At 36.9% G+C, this 19,435-nt stretch overlaps 1 protein-coding gene across 1 annotated transcript in view; it reads left to right on the top strand.

The window, feature by feature from the left end:
• Positions 1-19,435, top strand: part of EXOC6 (exocyst complex component 6) — a 176,851-nt gene that overhangs the window by 23,738 nt on the left and 133,678 nt on the right. Inside the window, 4 exon segments of the mRNA XM_005890631.3 lie at positions 15,050-15,221; positions 16,484-16,531; positions 16,620-16,710; positions 19,387-19,432. Of these exon segments, the coding sequence (XP_005890693.2) occupies positions 15,050-15,221; positions 16,484-16,531; positions 16,620-16,710; positions 19,387-19,432 (357 nt within the window).

Raw genomic sequence — 19,435 nt, 5'->3', positions numbered from 1 at the left:
CAAGAGAATTCATTAATACAGGCATTGCCATAGTAATAAGAAAGAAAGTCTGGAAATGTGTAATGAATATGTTACTGACATATTTAAGATAAAGAATTTCATCTACTGAATGGTGATTTTTCTTTGCAGTGAGCTCCTTTTCTGTTTTGTGCAATATCCTCTAACACTCCTTGTGAGTTCAAGACTTGGATTGTATACTTGGCTCTGGCCTTTTGTAGGCACCTGCTGTTGAGCAAATCCTTTAGTTTCTCTGAGCCTCATTTCCTTCATCTGTGAGGCAGAGATAAAACCAGTTGCCCTGTCTGCTTCCCTAGGGTTCTTGGGATCAAATATAAGATGTGTGCAGAATTGCTTTGTGGATTGCAAAGCACCAGTACAAATGTAAAAGATTATTTTTATTTTTAATTTTGTTAATTTATATTCTGCTTTTGAGTGGACACAGAATTGCTCTTCTCAACCTCTTCTCTCCATTTTTTCTTCTAAGCTGTGAAATGACCAGCAGAAGTGGACTTTGTGGTCAGGATAAATAGTAGGGGTTAAGATCAGGCTTGTATCAGGATTACCATCTTTCTCTTTTCTTCCACATTATTTCTCAATTGCATTTATTTGGCACAGTGTCTTTTGAAAAATGCATTGTAAAAATTAAGTATGTATTAATATATTTATTTTTAAAGTGCATAATTTTGGAATCCTTTCTTCGATAGTTCACATGAAATTCATTTGCATCAGACTTTCATTTTTAATATTTTCTACAGTTTGGTAAAGTTCTTTTTTTTACTTCAGGATATACTTACATCTTTTCCAGGACCTCCAAAACTTATTTTTTAAACATTAACTTGACTTGACATGTTTTTTCCCATAAAATGCTTATGTTGTATAGTTCAGAGGTAGTTTTAAAAACTCAAATCTGTTAGAAGTTTTAGATTGTTTTTCATTCAGTAATTTTAGCATTATCCTCATATATAAGACACTTGTTTAACATGAAAAAATAATAAAAATTGTCTATTTGTGGATTTTTCCAAATCTGGTGGAGAAGTGAAATACATTTTCATTTATATTTGACTGATACTTAGTTTTTTTAGATCTTAACTTATGAATCAGTGCTAATTTCCCATCAGTTTTCAATATAATATATAAATTCTTACGTATTTACTACAAATGCAAACAGTGACTTTAAGGTGACCTTTAATTTCTGTGTGTTCTTTTAATATCCGAGTGCCTATGATATATCAGGCACCGTATAATCTATAAAAGTTTATCCTACACTAGATTGTCCATACTTCCCATAGGAACTTGGAGTTGCCAGAAAATTTTTATGGTGGTTATGGTTCTGTTCTGTTATTTTTAAAATTAAACAGTTTTAAAATTCAAGTATAATTGATTTCCAATATTGTGTTAAGTTTCAGGTATATAATAAAGTGATTAGTTATATATATATATTTTTTCACATTATTTTCCATTGTATGTTATTATCAGATATTGAATATAGTTCTGTGTGTTATACAGTAAATCCTTGTTTCTTACCTGTTTTATATATAATAGTTTGTATCTTCAATTCCATACTCCAAATTTATCTTTCTCCCCCTTCCTTTTCCCTTTTAGTAACCTTACGTTTGTTTTCTATGTCTGTGACTTTATTTGTTTTGTATATAGATTCATTTTTTTTTTTAGATTCCACATAGAAGTGATATATACTATTTATCTTTCTCTGTCTTCATTTAGTGTGATAACCTCTAGGTCCATCCATGTTGCTGGAAATGGCAATATTTCATTCTTATGACTAATATTTCATTATATATGTTATATACACAACATCTTCTTAAACCAGTGGTCTGTTGATGGGCACTTGGGTTGTTCCCATGTTTTGGCTATTGTAAATAATGCTGCTGTGAACATTGAGGTGCGTGTATCTTTTGAATTAAAGTTTTCTGTCTTTTCTGGCTGTATGCCCAGGAGTGGGATTGCTAGATCACTTGGTAGCTCTATTTTAGTTCTTTTTTTTGTGTCTATTTTCGTTCTTTAAGCAGTCTCCATAATGTTCTCCATAGTGGTTGCTCCCAATTTACATTACCATCAACAGTGTAAGAGGGTTCCCTTTTTTCCACACCCTCTCCAGCATTTATTGTTTGTAGACATTTTGATGACACACATTGTGACTAGTGATATACTTCATTGTGGTTTTGATGTGCATTTCTCTAATAGTTAGCAGTGTTGAACATTTTTTTCATGTGATTATTGGCCATCTGTATTTCTTCTTTGGAGAAATACTTATTTAGGTCTTTTGCCCATTTTTTGATTGGGTTTTTTTTTCATTTTTTTAAAAATTTAATTTAATTTTTTAACTTTATAATATTGTATTGGTTTTGCCATATATCAACATGCATCCGCCACAGGTATACACGTGTTCCCCATCCTGAACCCTCCTCCCTCCTCCCTCCCCATACCATCCCTCTGGGTCGTCCCAGTGCACCAGCCCCAAGCATCCAGTATCGTGCATCGAACCTGGACTGGCAACTCGTTTCATATATGATATTATACATGTTTCAATGCCATTCTCCCAAATCATCCCACCCTCTCCCTCTTCCACAGAGTCCAAAAGACTGTTCTATACATCAGTGTCTCTTTTGCTGTCTCGTATGCAGGGTTGTTTTTTTTTTTTTTTATTGAGTTGTATATTTTGGATACTAGCCCCTTGTCGATTGCATCATTTGCAAATATTTTCTCCCATTTCATAATTTGTCTTTTCATTTTGCTGATGGTTTCCTTTGCTGTGCAGAAGCTTTTAAGTTTGATTAGGTTCCATTTGTTTATCGGAGAAGGCAATGGCACCCCACTCCAGTACTCTTGCCTGGAAAATCCCATGGACAACGGAGCCTGGTAGGCTGCAGTCCATGGGGTTGTGAAGAGTCGGACACGACTGAGCAACTTCACTTTCACTTTTCACTTTCATGCATTGGAGAAGGAAATGGCAACCCACTCCAGTGTTCCTGCCTGGAGAATCCCAGGGACGGTGGAGCGTGATGGGCTGCCGTCTCTGGGGTCGCACAGAGTCGGACACGACTGAAGCGACTTAGCAGCAGCAGCATTTGTTTATATTTATTTTTATTTCTTTTGCCTTGAAAGGCTGATCCAAGAAAATATTGCTACGTTTTAAATGTGAGAGTATTTTCCCTGAGTTTTCTTCTAGGGGATTTATGGTATCGTGTCTTATAGTTAGGTTTTAAACCATTGTGAGTTTATTTTTATATGTGATATGAGGGAGTCTTTGTTCTAATTTAATTGATTTACATGTGGCTGTCCTGCTTTCCCAACACTATTTGCTAAAGAGACTGCTTTTTTTCCATTGTATATTCTTGCCTCCTTTATCATAGATTAATTGATTGTAGGTGTGTGGGTTTATTTCTTACCTCTCTATTCGTTTGTCTGTTTTTGTTCTTCTGTTTTGAACCATTATATTAAAGCAGTAGATAACAGGATAAAGTAGATTCAGAAAAGGAGGAAATATTATTTTTATTTTGATTTCATAGTACTTAGTTGTTAATTAAGTTGAATGTTAGACTCATACCATATTTTGATGCAACAGTGAAAAGAAATATATTGGATTTCTAGAGATTACTTTTAGGTGAAGAGTGCCCTCTAGTGAACCTTTTCTGTTCATTAAGATGCAGTTCTTTGCATCCTCACAACACTTATGAACTGAGTATGGAAGTGGAAGACACCTTCAGTTCTCAAGGAATTTAGAAAATAAAACATGCAATAAGGTATTGGAGAATAAATTTGATATATTATACAAGTAAATAAAAGTGTATTATAGACTGTGTATAATAGCGCTGGGAAAATTCTAGGTCATGAAAAGTGAAGTCACTCCATTGTATCTGACTCTTTGCTATCCAATGGACTGTAACCTACCAGCCTCCTCTGTCCATGGGATTTTCCAGGCAAGAGTACTGGAGTGGGTTGCCTTTTCCTTCTCCAGGGGATCTTCCCAACCCAGGGATCAAACCCAGGTCTCCTGCACTGCAGGCAGACACTTTACCATCTGAGCCACCAGGGAAGCAGGAGATCATGGGACAGTTATTATTCAGTATTCATGAAAGTATCCCAGAGAAACTAGCTTGAGGTGAATTTTGAAGGAAGTTTAAGATTGAGGCATATTGTAGGGAGAAGCATCCTGGGTTGGAAAAAGAAGTTAAGGACAGTGCCAAAAAGGATTAGTGCCAAAAGGAAAAAAGAAATAATGAAAAAAGGAATTATTCTAGAAAATATTTGAATTTAATTCTGTTTTAGATACTTTATACAGATGTCCAAACAGATTGTTCTTGTACTTGAAAACTTTTGTAAAAGATTGAAGACAGATTCCTCTACAGTTGTGTCTTGGGGTCTTTAATGTGGCTGCAGTCAGATATTGGTTGCTGGTTGGGCCAAAATCAGCTGAGGCCCAGCGGGACTAGACAGCTGTGGTGGCTCACTCATACTGCTGGCAGTTGGGGTGGCTGTCATTTGGGCATGCCCACATGTGGCCCCTTCAGAATGTCATTTTTAGGATTGTTAGATTTCTTACGTGATGGATAGTTTTCTCCAGAGTGTGTGTGAAAGTTGCATGGCTTCTTTCTAGCTTCTGGAATCACATATTATTACCTGAGTTATGTTCTATTGGTCGACGTTATCATAAACCTGTCCAAATTCAAAGGAAGGGGATATAGACCCTACCTCTCAATGGAAGATGTGTTAAAGAATTTTGGAACCATGTTATAAAACTATATTTCCTTTCCTGCCCCCTTGAAGAGTTAGGCTCAGTGCAGATAAATGTTAATGATTTAGAGAGCAGCTGTCCTCTGTATTAATGTTACCTGTGCAATGACTGTTTTGTGCACTTAGTTTTCAGTTTCTGTTGTACATGGTTGGTGTTTGATGAATATTATTAGAATTCTCCTTTATCTTTATCCTGCTGTTAATGTTTTTTTTTTATCTGTTTCCCTTCTTAATTCCACCTGGATTACAAAGAATCAGGGAAAGTTATGGGAAAGTTGTTATTCATGTTAGATATATTTGATGAAATGGTTGGAAAAATGTTGAGTGCTAACATTTAGCATGGTACCTTATGTTGACTATTTTCTTTCTTGCTGTTCTAAATTGCTAAGTGACTGTAGTATAAATTTTTTTTCCCCAAGATAGAGTGGTACTTTGAGCAATCCTTTTTTGTATTTAAGATAGGGACATGGTGTCTTTGCTATTTGTTGTTTTTTTTGAAAAAAGAATTCCAGATCATGTGACTTCGTGTAAAAGAGGCTTTTCTCCTCAATGATAACTCACTTGCTGTTGTGGAATATTTTAGCTCATTGTTTCTCAAATGGATATTACTGGCATTTTGGGTACCTTAAATGTTTCTAAAGGCTGTTGAAGAGAGTTGCAGTGTTTCAAGTCCCCATTTCTGACTCTGGCTGCAGGTTTTTCAAGTGGGTTATAAACTGGCTTTGAAGAGACTGCTCCACTGAAAAATAAGATTACGTTTCCAATTTACATAGCCTAAGATTACCAAAACCATGCCCTTTGGGTAAGAGTACTTCAGTGTATCTTCTCCTAGTTTCCAGGATCCATACAGTGGACACACAGAACTGCTGATGAGACAAAGTCAAATCTCACTGGTGTTTAACCGCCCTTTTATACTCAGGGCTTACATATACCCCATTCTGAAAGAACTTACACTAGTAATTCATCATGTGCTTCTATAAAAGAAATATTTTTGAATCTTGGCCTGAAATTAATTGCCAGATGATTGGTGTGTTGCATGACTAATTGCTGAATTTACCAAATTTGCTGATATACCAAAAACCTGTTTTTAAAACTATTTTTGAGATTGATAGCAAGTAACTTGTATTGGATAGGAATTGGATAGGATGGTTTTAATAGCTTTTGAAAATTTCTGGTCAGTTTTTCTATATTATGTTTACCATTGTCTTCACAGCAGCATTTTTAGGAATGCTTAATTTGTCCAAAGCTGATAATCATAAGGTGGTTAATTTTCATAAATATGTTTAATATTAGAAAAGTATATTTTATAGTTATTAATAGTAACCAAAATTTCAGTACTAATCAGTTTGGTTGGTACTTAGAACATGAAAAACATTCAATATAAATATGAAATTGCTGAAAAAGTATCATAAATAATCTCATTAATATGAAATACCAAATCTTGAATACTAATTACTAGAAATACAAAATTGACTCATATTTTAGAAATTAAACTTGATATGCCATTTGAAACATTGGTGTGAGAACAGAAAAATGCCTGTGGACTGGAAAAATACAGAATGGTCAAAAGGATGCAAAAGCAATTTTTTATTACTAGAAATTTAAAAAAATCATTTCTCAGGAAACAAATAGATTTCCTTTACAGTTAGTGATATAATCTTTTTTTCAGTGAAGACACAATGAAAGAAAAAGATACTGAGAACAGTATAAGGGTATTTTTTATGCTTTTTGACAAAAAATTCCTAATGTTACTAGTAATAAGAAGAGTTCTTTTTCACACAGTAGCTTGTGACTGATGTTTTTCTTCAGAAAGATGTTTTCCTAAAAAAATAGTGAATTGATAACAGAATGTAACATCTGTCCAAAAAATCAAAATAGCTTGAATGCCTCTGTTAGGACATTTGATTTGATGATACAAATGTTAATTTTCAAAGAACTAGTTTTAACATTTAAATGACATGTTTTCTTATATTTATTTTATTACCACTAGGTGGAGCCCTATACATACAATTAAAGAAAGCATTTCAGAAGTATCATTTATTTACTTGTTTAAATTCCATAAGTCTGATAAATCGGATGATCAAATACTAAGAGATAACTCATATTTCCACACTTTGTTATAGGTTAGATATAATGAAGATGGGAAGTGTGTACCAAAAAATTGTTTTTCAGCTATGTTTTTAAAACATAGCTTTTTAAAAATGACATATATAGGAATGCTTTTATGCATTCCTAGTTGCTAGTTAAAAATATGTAAATAAAATCATAGTGTAGCAGAGTCTATCTTTGTGTTTCTTCGCAAAGTTTTAAAGTCATCTCTTTTAAATTGATTTCCTATCTGCATTTTTGTCTGATTAGCATTACATTTTGTCAGAAGTTAGATTTTATTGTGCTAAGCTTTTGGAAGTGATGACAGGACTCTTATACTGAAGTCGTTATCTATATATGGAGCACTAAGTTGCAACCGTAGTGGATGAGGGTAGTGGAAAATTTACTGACTTTCTAATGTTCACTCTTTCTGGGTTTGTCATATCTGTATTTATTTATAGGAATTTGATTAGGTTTGCCAAGAGACATTATAAAATCCTGGGGACATTTTGAAAGAAGAAAAGCTTATTTTCATTAACATTGTATTCTGCTTGAAAATTTAGAACAGCAGTATATCTAGCACACTCATTAGATGGATACAACTGCTTAACCAGTTTAGGATTCGGAGAATGAATAATGCTGAATGGTATTTCCTTCTTGCCCTGCAAATGAAAATTTCAAAGAATGGTAACTATCATTTGAAGACATAAAAAGGAAAAAGAAAAATATGTTTTTCAGAGCCCCTTCAGCTGAGGTCAGCCAAGCACCGGGCCCTCAGTTTTCTCTTCATACTTTGTTCCTCCTTATTTTCTTGCGTTTGTAATTTAATACTGCCTAACAATTAGCTATGCCTCACTTCTCATCCCCTTTTTCTGTTCATCAGATGATTTTACCTGATGGGTGCAACAGTGCACATCAGGGATTCCCTACCGAGTCATTCTCAATTGTTGATCTTCAAAGGTGATCTGGTTAGTTTCTATGCTGCTAACTTCTCTGCATTCTCATGGTGCTTATCACCATTTCTGACTGGAGAGGCTGTCTAAAACAATGGTTAAGAGCACTGGGCTTCTGGAGAATCCCAGGGACAGCAGACCCTGGTAGGCTGCCGTCTATGGGGTTGCACAGAGTTGGACACAACTGAAGCGACTTAGCAGCAGCAGCAGCAGACCTAAGGTTAAATCTTGATCCCACTACTCTGTGATTTTGGACTTAAAATCTTAATATTCCCAAACTACATTTGTAAAATGGGATGCTGACAGTATCTATAGCATCATTAAGCTGTAGTAAATCACTTAATAGTGAGTACATGGTCATGTGTAACTGTTTTTTTTTTTTTGGCAATCTTTACCACCTTAAGCCAGAAGTGGAATATGACTCCTCTTTAGTCCACTATGGAGAAGGCAATGGCACCCCACTCAAGTACTCTTGCCTGGAAAATCCCATGGATGGAGGAGCCTGGTAGGCTGTAGTCCATGGGGTCGCTAAGAGTCGGACACGACTGAGCGACTTCACTTTCACTTTTCACTTTCATGCATTGAAGAAGGAAATGGCAACCCACTCCAGTGTTCTTGCCTGGAGAATCCCAGGGACGGGGGAGCCCAGTGGGCTTCCATCTACGGGGTCGCACAGAGTCAGGCACGACTGAAACGACTTAGCAGCAGCAGCAGCAGCAGCAGTTAGTCCACTAAGTCTCTGGGGGAAATTGCTGCTGCTTCTCTCCATATCTGTCTCCTACACCTTCTTTCCAGATTATCTGTAATTAAGCATAGATTCCTTCAGAGAAAAGAGTGGTAATTCTTGCTGTGTGAAAATTCTTAAAGTAAAAATTGCTTTTCTTTTCTTCCTTTTTCCAATGTTCTTATACATATCCACCTTTTCTCCCTTCCTGTCTCTATTCACTTAGCTATTTGTTATTGGCCTTATTAGCACACGTTTAGAGCAGTTCCCTGCTGGCTCAGATGGTAAAGCATCTGCCTGCAATGCGGGAGACCTGGGTTCAATCCCTGGGTTGGAAGATCCTCTGGAGAAGGAAATGGCAACCCACTCCAGTACTCTTGCCTGGAAAATCCCATGGACGGAGAAGCCTGGTAGGCTACAGTGTATGGGGTTGCTAAGAGTCGGACATGACTGAGCGACTTCACTTTCACTTTTTTACTGTCAGAGTAGTTATTTCTTACTGTTCATCACAGTGGGTAGAGAGTTAAATCAACTACATGTATTGATTAATGCCTTTGTGAGTACTTGTGTTTGGTTAGATTTGTGCTGCAACTATTAAATTGAGAAAGACAGAACTATGAACTTTCTAGGGTTCTTTTCAGGACCTGAGAATATCAAAGACCTGAGAACTGTGATGAAGTTTGCATTCTGGCACTTGCTTGATCCCTCAATACTTTGTTTAAATGTAACGGATTTCTGTGATTTAGAACATTTCTTTATCTTGACTTCCCATTTCTGTGTACTCTGCTCAGAATGATCTCATTGATACGGATTTTGGTTGATACAAGTGGTTGTATCAGCTTGTGATGCAGTTTGTACTCAGGAGTAGATAGTTACCAAGGATCAGGAAAGATTAAGACTTATCAGTAGGCAGATCGAGACCTACTCTTCTCATTCACAATACTAATTCTTTAATTTTTTAAAATTTCCTGTATTGGGATTTACAGTTCTATTCTAATAGCACAAAGCATGGAATGTGAATAGTGCACCCATTTCAGGCTTTGGTTTTCTGTTAATGGAGAATAGGTATAACATACGTCCTGCTACTGTTTTTCTACATTCTAATAACATCAGTAGGAAAAAAAGTGTTCACCTGCTATAATAATTATACTGCTGTTAAATGTATTAATATATATGCTGTAATACATTATTTTACCCATTGTTGTTGTTCAGTCCTGTCAGTCCTGTCCAGCTCTTTGCGACCCCATGGACTGCAGCACTCAGGCTTCTCTGTCCGTCACTCCCGGAGCTTGCTCAAACTCATGTCCATGGAGTTGGTGATGCCATCCAGCCATCTTGTCCTCTGTCGACCCCTTCTCCTCCCAGCATCAGGGTCTTTTCTAATGAATCAGCTTGTCTCGTCAGGTGGCCAAAGTGTTGGAGCTTCGGCTTCAGCATACCCATATATATGTATATAAATATCATATATCAGCATATATAACCATTTATGTGTGTGTGTGTGTATACATATATATAAATAGATGCTATAATAGATGCACAGGTTGTGTCCTGAATTACTATAAAATGAAAGTCGTTTTTTTTTTAAAACTCTAGAGATTAAATTGGAAAAATACACTAAAGGGTACATTTAAAGAACTTTCTAAAATAAAATAGACTTCTGGGAAATAACCATTGTTTCTCTTCCGTTTATATATTATTGTCATTTTTTAAAAAAGGTAACAGTATCACCTCACAAACTTTCCTTTGGAGGGACATTGTAGCAGGGCAGTCCTGAAATGTCTCTTGCTAGTTTTTTGCTACACTGCTACAGCAGTGATAGGGGAAAAAAAAAAAGAGGCAGTTTTTTCTGTATATTCTGTTTATTAACTGATATTTTGATTCAGATAAATATCAAGGTTTTATTAAAATACATAAAAAATAATCTTAGAAAAGCTTATATATATATATATAAGCTTATATATATAATATATATATATATTACTTAAAGAAATGTAACACATGTTCACAATTATGAGATAAAAATTTGTTTATAGCATACCAAGGTCAGTTGTGGGCTTCTCAGGTGGTTCTAGTGGTAAAGAACCCACCTGCCAATGCAGGGGACGTAAGACTTGGGTCTGGATTTGATTTCTGGGTGGGGAGGATCCCCTGAAGGAGGGCACAGCAGCCCCCTCGAGTATTCTTGCCTGGAGAATCCCATGGACAGAGGAGCCTGGTGCGCTACAGTCCATAGGGTTGCAAAGAGTTGGACAATACTGAAGCAACTTAGCATGCACGCATGTCAGCTAACGCGAATTTTTCTTTGGGATAATGTTGTTAGTTTAATTAAGAGTTCTTGTTAGCTATGTATATTCATTGTAGGAAAAGCATGAGTTGGGAGTGACATTGAACAAGTCATTTAGTATTTCTGGGCCTACTTCCTCATTTGTGAAAAGGAGGCAATGATATTTTCTGTGGTATGGTGTAAGAAACAAATGAAACATTAGACCTTAAAATTACAAAAGTCCCTATACAATTGCCAGGTGTTACTGGTAGTCGGCCCCTACAGCATGGATAATTGAGTGTTAGGTATTTGATATTGCTATCCATACATAATTGTTCGGCAGATGGTTCACTTATTTAACAGGGATTTGTTTGACTCTTACATGCATTCTGTGATAGTAGCCGGTGTATTTTGAGTACTTGCTATGTGTCAGTTATTGTGCTAAGAATTTTTCATATGTTTGCTAATTTAATCCTTATAACTCTCTGATGTAGATACTTTTTTAATCCCTGTTTTATTTTTGAGAGAATTTGGATTCAGAGAATTTGTGTGGCTTATCTGAGGTTGAACAGCTACTAAGTGATGTTTTTAATTCCATCTATCCATTCGTCCATCTGTCTGTCTATCAGTTCTTAGCATCTGCTACATTAGGGACTCTATTCTAGGGCTGGTTGTACAGCAGGGAACAAAACAGACAAAAACCGTCTGCCTTCCTGCAGCTTACATTCCAGTGAGCAAAAATAAAAACCCAAACTGTGAAGTAGAGTATATTAAATAGTGGTAAGAGTGATACAGTAACAAAGTGAATTCCTTCATTTTAGGAAAAAAAAAAAAAGCAGGAAAGGGAATAGTGTGTGTGTGTGTGTGTTTATAATGTGGATATTGTGGCCAGAAAGGGCTTCATCAAGGAAACCAGAAAACCTGAGGGAGGCAGCCATGTGTGAGAAATGTGATCAGAAGAGGAAACAGCATGTGCAAAGGACAGGACAGGAGCGTGCTTGGTGCGTTTCAGAACACAAGGAGGCCAGTGCTGCTGGTGTGCAGTAAGTACTAGGAGATGAGGTCACTGTGATAACATGGGCAGGATTACATAGGGCTTTACAGGCTGTTGTAAGAAAAAGAGTTTTGAGCAGAAGAAAGATACAGGGTTTGACTTTATTTTTAGTGGGATTATTTTGTCTACTTTGTTGAGTACAGACTGAAGAGAAATAAGGGTGGAATCAAGGAGACCGGTTAGGAAGCTGTCTGGAATAATCTAGGGAACACACATGGATGGCTTAGTCCAGGGTGATACCAGTGGGGAAGCAGTGAGATGTGGTTGGATTGCTTTAGTGGGGAGGTGAGAGAAAGAATAGTCAAGAGTGATTTCAAGGTTTTTTGCCTCAACAACTAGAAGAATGGAGTTTACTAAGATGAGGGAAGTCCATGGGAGGACCAGGGTTTGGGAAAGAAGATAGGAATTCATTTTGGCCATAGTTGATATGCTTATCATACATCTGATTAGAGAGATGCACGAGTTTGAAGGTCGAAGGAGAGGTCAGGACCAGAAATACAAATTTGGGAGGTGTCAGTGTTTATATAGTGTTTGGGCTTCCCTGATAGCTCAGTCGGTAAAGAATACGCCTGCAGTGCAAGAGACCCTGGTTCGATTCCTGGGTTGGGAAGAGCCCCTGGAGAAGGGGTAGGCTATCCATTCCAGTATTCTTGGGCTTCCCTTGTGGCTCAGCTGGTAAAGAATCCACCTGCAATCTGGGAGACCTGGGGTCAATCCCTGGGTTAGGAAGATGCTCTCGAGAAGGGAAAGGCTACCCACTCCAGTATTCTGGCCAAGAGAATTCCATGGACTTATAGTCCCATGGGGTCGCAAAGAGTCAGACAGGACTGAGCGACTTTCACTTTCACCTTCCATGTTTATAGAATTTAAAGTTCCAAGCCTAGAAGAGATTTAGACTGGCATAGGTAGAAAAGAGAAGACATCCAAGATCAGAGCCTAGTTCTAGCTCAGTTCTTCACTTGGCATGGAAATAATTGCAAAAGACCTGCTGGAGGAAATGGGACTTGAACTGAACCTCAACAGTGGGCAACAGATGGGAGGGCACATTTTTGGAAGGTCCCCAAGATTGCTTTCAGGTTCATTAATTTTCTAGGAGGACTCATAGAATTTAGCAAAGCTGTTACACTCACAGTTACTATTTCCTATGACAAAAGGATATAGATTAACATTAACAACAAGCAAAGGCAGGTCAGGCGGGGTCTAGGAGAGTTCCAGCGGGGAGCTCCAGTTGTCTTTTCCTCCGGGAGTCATGTGGACAGCACTAATTTCCCCCAGTGATGATGCATGGTAACACATATGGAGTATTATTAACCAGAGAAGCTCTCCCAAGCCATGGTGTCCAGGGTTTTTCCTGGGGGTTGATTCCATAGACATGGCCGACTGCTTGAATTGCTGACCTTTGTCTTCAGCCCCTCCAGAACTGATCGCATGTGGCCCCTTGCCCCCATTAACTGTAAATCACATTGTAAGTCATATTGTTGCTCAATTGCTAAACCATTTCTGACTCTTTGCAGCCCCATGGACTATAGCATGCCAGCCTCCTCTGTCCTCCACTGTCTCCCGGAGTTTGCTCAAATTCGTGTCCATTGGTTGGTGATACTATCTAATCTTCTCATCCTCTGCCACCCCCTTCTCCTTTTGCCTTCAGTCTTTCCCAGCACTTAGACCATTTTGCATTGTCCAAGTAAACAGAGGCATCTATCAGGCAGGACATTCTGAAGGCTAAACTGCCCAGGAGTTGGGAGCAAGACCCAAATGTTTCTTTGGGTAAGGTTAATCCTTTTGTGCATAGTGGATGGGGAAGTCCCTTGGTGTCAAGACCGCAGGACCTGAGATACAGTAGGAGTGTAAACACAGTGTTTAGAGAACATTGTGGTGACTGCAGTGTGGCCTTGTACTTGAGTATGGACTCTGTTGACTTCCCTGGTGGTCCAGTGGTTAAAACATCATACTTCCATGGCAGGGGACACCAGTTTGATCCCTGGTTAGAGAGCTAAGATCCCCACAAGTCATGTGAAAGTCACTTAGTTGTGTCGGACTTTTTGAGACCCCATGGATAGTCCATGTAAATCTCCAGGTTAGAATACTGACGTGGGTAGCCTTTCCCTTCTCCAGGGTATCTTTCCAACCCAGGGATTGAACTCAGGTCTCCTGCATTGCAGGTGGATATTTTACCAGCTGAGCCACAAGGAAAGCCCAGCGATACTGGAGTGGGTAGCCTATCCCTTCTCCAGGGGATCTTCCCGACCCAGGAATTGAACAGAGGTCTCCTGCATTGCAGGCAGATTCTTTACCAACTGAGCTATCAGGGAAGCCTACAAGTCATGAGGCATGGCCAAAAAATAGGAAAAAAAAAAGAATATGAACTCTGGAGCCACATTACCAGGATTCAGATCCCATGTTCATGTTCATTCCACAACTGCAACTAGCTGTCACTTGCTAGTTGTGGAATCTACGACAGTTTACATAATCTGTAACTTATCTGTAAGTCAGTGAGGGTAATAACAGTTTCTATGTTATAGGCTTGTTGTGAGGATTAAAGAGTTAATATATAAAGCACTCAGAATATGTCCTGACACATAATAAATGCTGTAGAAAGCAGAAGTTTGTTTATTCATTCCTTAATCATTCAGTTAGTGATTCTTTTTTGAGCACTAGTGTGTTGAAGGCTCATCTCTTAAGTCTCAGACCTTTAATTCCAGATACTTAGTGATATATCTAGAGGACTTGTGTCTCTTTAAATACTAACATGTTCAAAAGGAATTAAGTATTTTTCACCCAAACTGTTTCTGCTGCTGCTGTTAAGTCGCTTCAGTCGTGTCCGACTCTGTGCAGCCCCATTAGACGGCAGCCCACCAGGCTCCCCCGTCCCTGGGATTCTCCAGGCAAGAACACTGGAGTGGGTTGCCATTTCCTTCTCCAGTGCATGAAAGTGAAAAGTGAAAGTGAAGTCGCTCAGTCGTGTCCAACCCTTAGCGACCCCATGGACTGCAGCCTTCCAGGCTCCTCCATCCATGGGATTTTCCAGGCAGGAATACTGGAGTGGGGTGCCATTGCCTTCTCCACACTGTTTTTACTGATGTTATTACTAACAACCTAGTTTGTTTGTTCAGAGATTTTATTTTAAAATATCAGCTTTTGTAGAGATTGAGCTTAATGAAGAAATTTTGGTGAACTGGGAAATTAATGATAGCTTTCTTTTTGTGTCTGTACAGGTCTGTGTATGATGACCAACCAAATGCACACAAGAAGTTTATGGAAAAGTTAGATGCTTGTATCCGTAATCATGACAAGGAAATTGAAAAGATGTGTAATTTTCATCATCAGGGTTTTGTAGATGCTATAACAGAACTCCTTAAAGTAAGGACTGATGCAGAGAAACTTAAGGTAAGAAATATGTTAAAATTCTATTTACCTTTGCTCTCAAATCACTTACATATTTATAGTGCATATTTACAAATTATTATTAAATGTACTGTTTTTAAGTGGATTAGTATACATATTTGGGAATGCTTTATTAATAAAGTTGTTATGCTGATGACAGGAGTTACCTCTCTCTCTCTCTCTTTTTTTGGTAATGCATTGACTTAACAGGATTTCTTTCCTTACAAGAAATGAACTAAAAAAATTCGCACAGTGAAAGACCTCATTTGGGGTTTTAGAGTTCTCAAGTGACAATGAGTACAATTTTTTGATAAAAAACTATTTTCTGAAAATTTGGAAAAACTTAGGATAAGTGATTGTGTTTTCCAAATTATTTAATAATAGTGAAACTTTTTTTTTCTTCACTTCATAGCAATGTGTAATTTTCTTAAAGCAAGTTGGTCTGCATTTTCTACCACACAGCTAAAACATTATTTATGAAATAAGACCTGGATTTGTTCTGTCAGAATATAAAGTATTTAGTTATAAGAATTGTCCTATTTATCTTTCTTTACATTTTGAGAGCTTAGCAGACAGAACGACCCTGGTTCACCAAAGGTTATGATTAGAAAACCATTATATAAAGGATATTCAGATAACAAGAGACCAAATACGGCATCAATGAGGTCACTGAGCATCATTGTTCAGAAATTAATGAGATTTTTAATAAACCAGAATGTGCTTCCTTACTATGATGACCTAATGAGTCACTTAATATGTGGGAAAATTTGAGGTTGAGCTTTGCCTGCACCTGCAGCATTAAAATGTTGCTGTGGATTGAGATTTCCGTGTTTGATGTTAATCAACCACCCAGTGTTTGCATTCAGCAAAGTATGAATGTTTAATTACCATAAAATGCAATCACCATTTCCTACAGACAATGAATGGCACATAGACCTCATTGAAGTTATCAAAAAGGGACCACTGGTCAATTGGGTCAGTGATTTGAATTGTTTGACAGACTTAGAGAAGCAAGTAAAGTTCAAAAATCTAGATTAAATTTGAGAAGTTTGCCACAGAATCTGTTAAAAAGAACTGTCATAAGTAATTGAAGTTAACAAAAGCCCTTTTCAATCAAAAGTTCAAGTTCAAGCTGTAGAGTTAATTTGAATTTGCATTTCTTTGTTCTAAGTTTCTCATGAAGCATGATCTGATTACAAGGGTGAGCAGTTACATCAGGGCAGTTTTATGCATATTTGTCTAACTAAGGTGAAATTATTTTTAAGGTGCAAGTTACTGATACCAACCGAAGATTTCAAGATGCTGGAAAGGAGGTGAGAAAATGATTTATTTTTTTGTGTATTCAATATGTGGATGCAATTTAACTGTTCGTTTTAAATACGGGCATTTCTTCTCTTTAAGGTGATAGTCCAAACAGAAGATATTATTCGATGTAGAATTCAGCAGAGGAATATTACAACTGTAGTAGAAAAATTACAGTTATGCCTTCCAGGTGAGTTAAACATCTGTAATGTAACATTCAGCTTGGTGAAATTGTAATTTAATGGTGTTTAATCATTCTTCATTATAGGAATTATAGATTACGTGGTGATTGTTCCCCCAATGCCCATGGTTTTCCTTCCTATCTACTTTACTCCCTGCATTTTCATCTTTTTCCGTATTATAAGGCGCCTATTTGATGGTCTATCACATCAGTCTCCTAGAACAGCCTCTACCTTTTCATTCCCTTTCAGCCTAGTTTGCCCTTTGTCCCTCCCCAACCCCTCCTTTCCCCCCGCAGAATACTTTCCCATGGAGAGTGTCTTTTGATTCCATTTTCTTTCATTTTCCTAATTTGCCTACTTTTTTAAACCTCTAGTTTTCCACTGTTTTCTTTTTGTCACTTAAGCAGTTGGTCTTTGCTCCCAATTTCATTTTACTAGTAGATAACATACAGAAGTGCCACATATTCTCCCTTTTTCAGTCTTGCCTTTCTCTCCTATGTTTTGGGAAGACTGACTTACTAGGTTTCTGAGTTTTCTGGTCTCTCTGTTAGGACTCATATACTACTGGGACATTGCAAATAAATTCTGAATAAACTAGCCAGTATTTTCTTTACCTGCATATACCCTGTTCAAAAAAAGGAAACAGGTAGATGACTTCTTTTTCTTAATATAGTAAGCTAAATCCATCTCAGTGTCCTATTTTTTAACTTTTTTTTTGTAAGGAAGGAACCTGAACCTCCCTATCCAGGGAGATAGAATAAGGTGCTTTGTATAATATTCACATAATGTAAATTTAGCTTAGACTACACATTACATTACATTACATTAGCATATTGTATTAGCTAAAGAAAAGTTATTTGCTGACTTGTAAGAATAAAGTTTCTTTTTTTCATTGTCACTGAAGTTCTGCTCATCTTAATTTCTGATGGACCAGGGATATGTGCACTTTAACTTTGAGTAAATAAAATACCTACTTATTGTGTTAGATTTTAGGGTGGAAACTTAGTTCCTTATAATAATGCTTAATAATACCTCTTTGCCACCATCATATACACTGAAATAGTCATGAACACAGCCTCTTAAGTTTGAATGCTTTGTCCTTGAACTGTAAGAAGTAAGCCTAAAAAAATTGGGTTCTCATGGAATGAGGAAGAGTAAATTCAGCTTATTCAACCCTAATGAGCTGTTTGAAATAGAGAAATAAAGGGAAGTAGAAGTTAAGAGTTTTTTACTGCTACTGTCTTTACTCTCAAGGCTGAACAGGAAATCTGAGTTCATGTAAACATTGTGTTCTTAACAGCCACATCCAGAACCACCACTTTCCCTCCATCCATCCTTCTATCTAATTATTCACTCGTACATACTTTTCTGTGTCAGGCATTATGGTAGATATTAGAAATATAAAGTTGAAAATGATGTTGTCCCAGCTCTGAAGGATCCTACTGTCTAATGTGAATAAAGACAAACAAACCATTACTGTATAATTGCCTAACTTCCTCCTTAGATTAAGAGGGGTAAGAGAGGATATAAGAAGTCACAGGGTAAACAATGAATTTTCCTGGTGTTGTAGTTAGTTATTTTGGGGAAAGTATTATTTTTATGTGAAAACAATATGGAAATAATATAAGGTAGATGTGAAATTTACATGAATTGTTGAGATAAAATAGACTTCAAAACAAGTTTATAGTTGTAGCAGCAGTTTTAGGCTTTTTCCTAGGTTATGTGTTCACTCTAATGCTTTGGATGGAAAATGTGAGATATATTACATTGCAATAAAGGGACTTTGATAGAGATATACATGGGGTCTGCAGAGTTAGGGCTGGTTCATTATAGCCACCACTGCAGTTTTTATGGTTTTTCAGACAATTAAACAATATCTTTTGTGAACTTGAAACCCCCTAGGGAGTAGCCATAAGAGTGTAAAAAATCTGGAAAAAAATGTGTCTATCTCTCTTGTCTAGGAAAATGTGAGCTAGCTTAATGACCTAACAGTAATTCACCTGCTTTGTACCTCGAAATTCTACTAAGGATGAGTGGTACTCTGCATAGTTGCATTGAGACCTTTTTGGTGGCAGTGTGTCTTCTTGCTGAAGCTTCTAACAATTTTATTGAATAATTACATTTCTGAGCCTTTGATGGAAATTATAAACAAAGATACTTTGTTATGTTTCTTTATGCCTTTATTATAATTTACTCTGTGCTGTAAACTTTTGAGATTTTTCTTTTTCTGTGAATTTGGTGTAAAATTTTGTTTCATGAGCTACAGCAGTTACCTTATTTATTTAGTATATTGAATCAAAATCAGTTAATCTCACTATTGCTCAACTTTCTCTCTCAAGTAACTAAGACCACACTTCTCCTTCCACTGCAGCAAGAAATATTAGTAAGTTTTTGATTAGGATAATTGTTACTAGGTTGATGTCTCAGTTTTAGGTGTCAGCCTATGCAAGTGTTGCCAGTTCGATATAATGTATTAATTTATGTAATAGAGTGTTCAATATAAGCAGAAACTAAAATGCTTTCATTTACTTGAAGTATAAAATTTTATTTGAAAATATAAGCCTAAATCAAAGTACAGAGAAAATTATTGAATTTACAGTATGCTCTTCCCTGCTTTATTTTCATCTTTCAATATTAACTTTTTTAATTTGGAAAGCTAAAATAAGTTTTCTTTTTTAATGCAGTGCTGGAAATGTACAGTAAGCTAAAAGAACAGATGAGTACAAAAAGGTG

This window comes from Bos mutus, chromosome 26, assembly GCF_027580195.1.
Source record: "Bos mutus isolate GX-2022 chromosome 26, NWIPB_WYAK_1.1, whole genome shotgun sequence".
Lineage (NCBI taxonomy): Eukaryota > Metazoa > Chordata > Mammalia > Artiodactyla > Bovidae > Bos > Bos mutus.
Note: the sequence above shows the minus strand (reverse complement) of the source record. Positions and strands in the feature narration are given on the sequence as shown.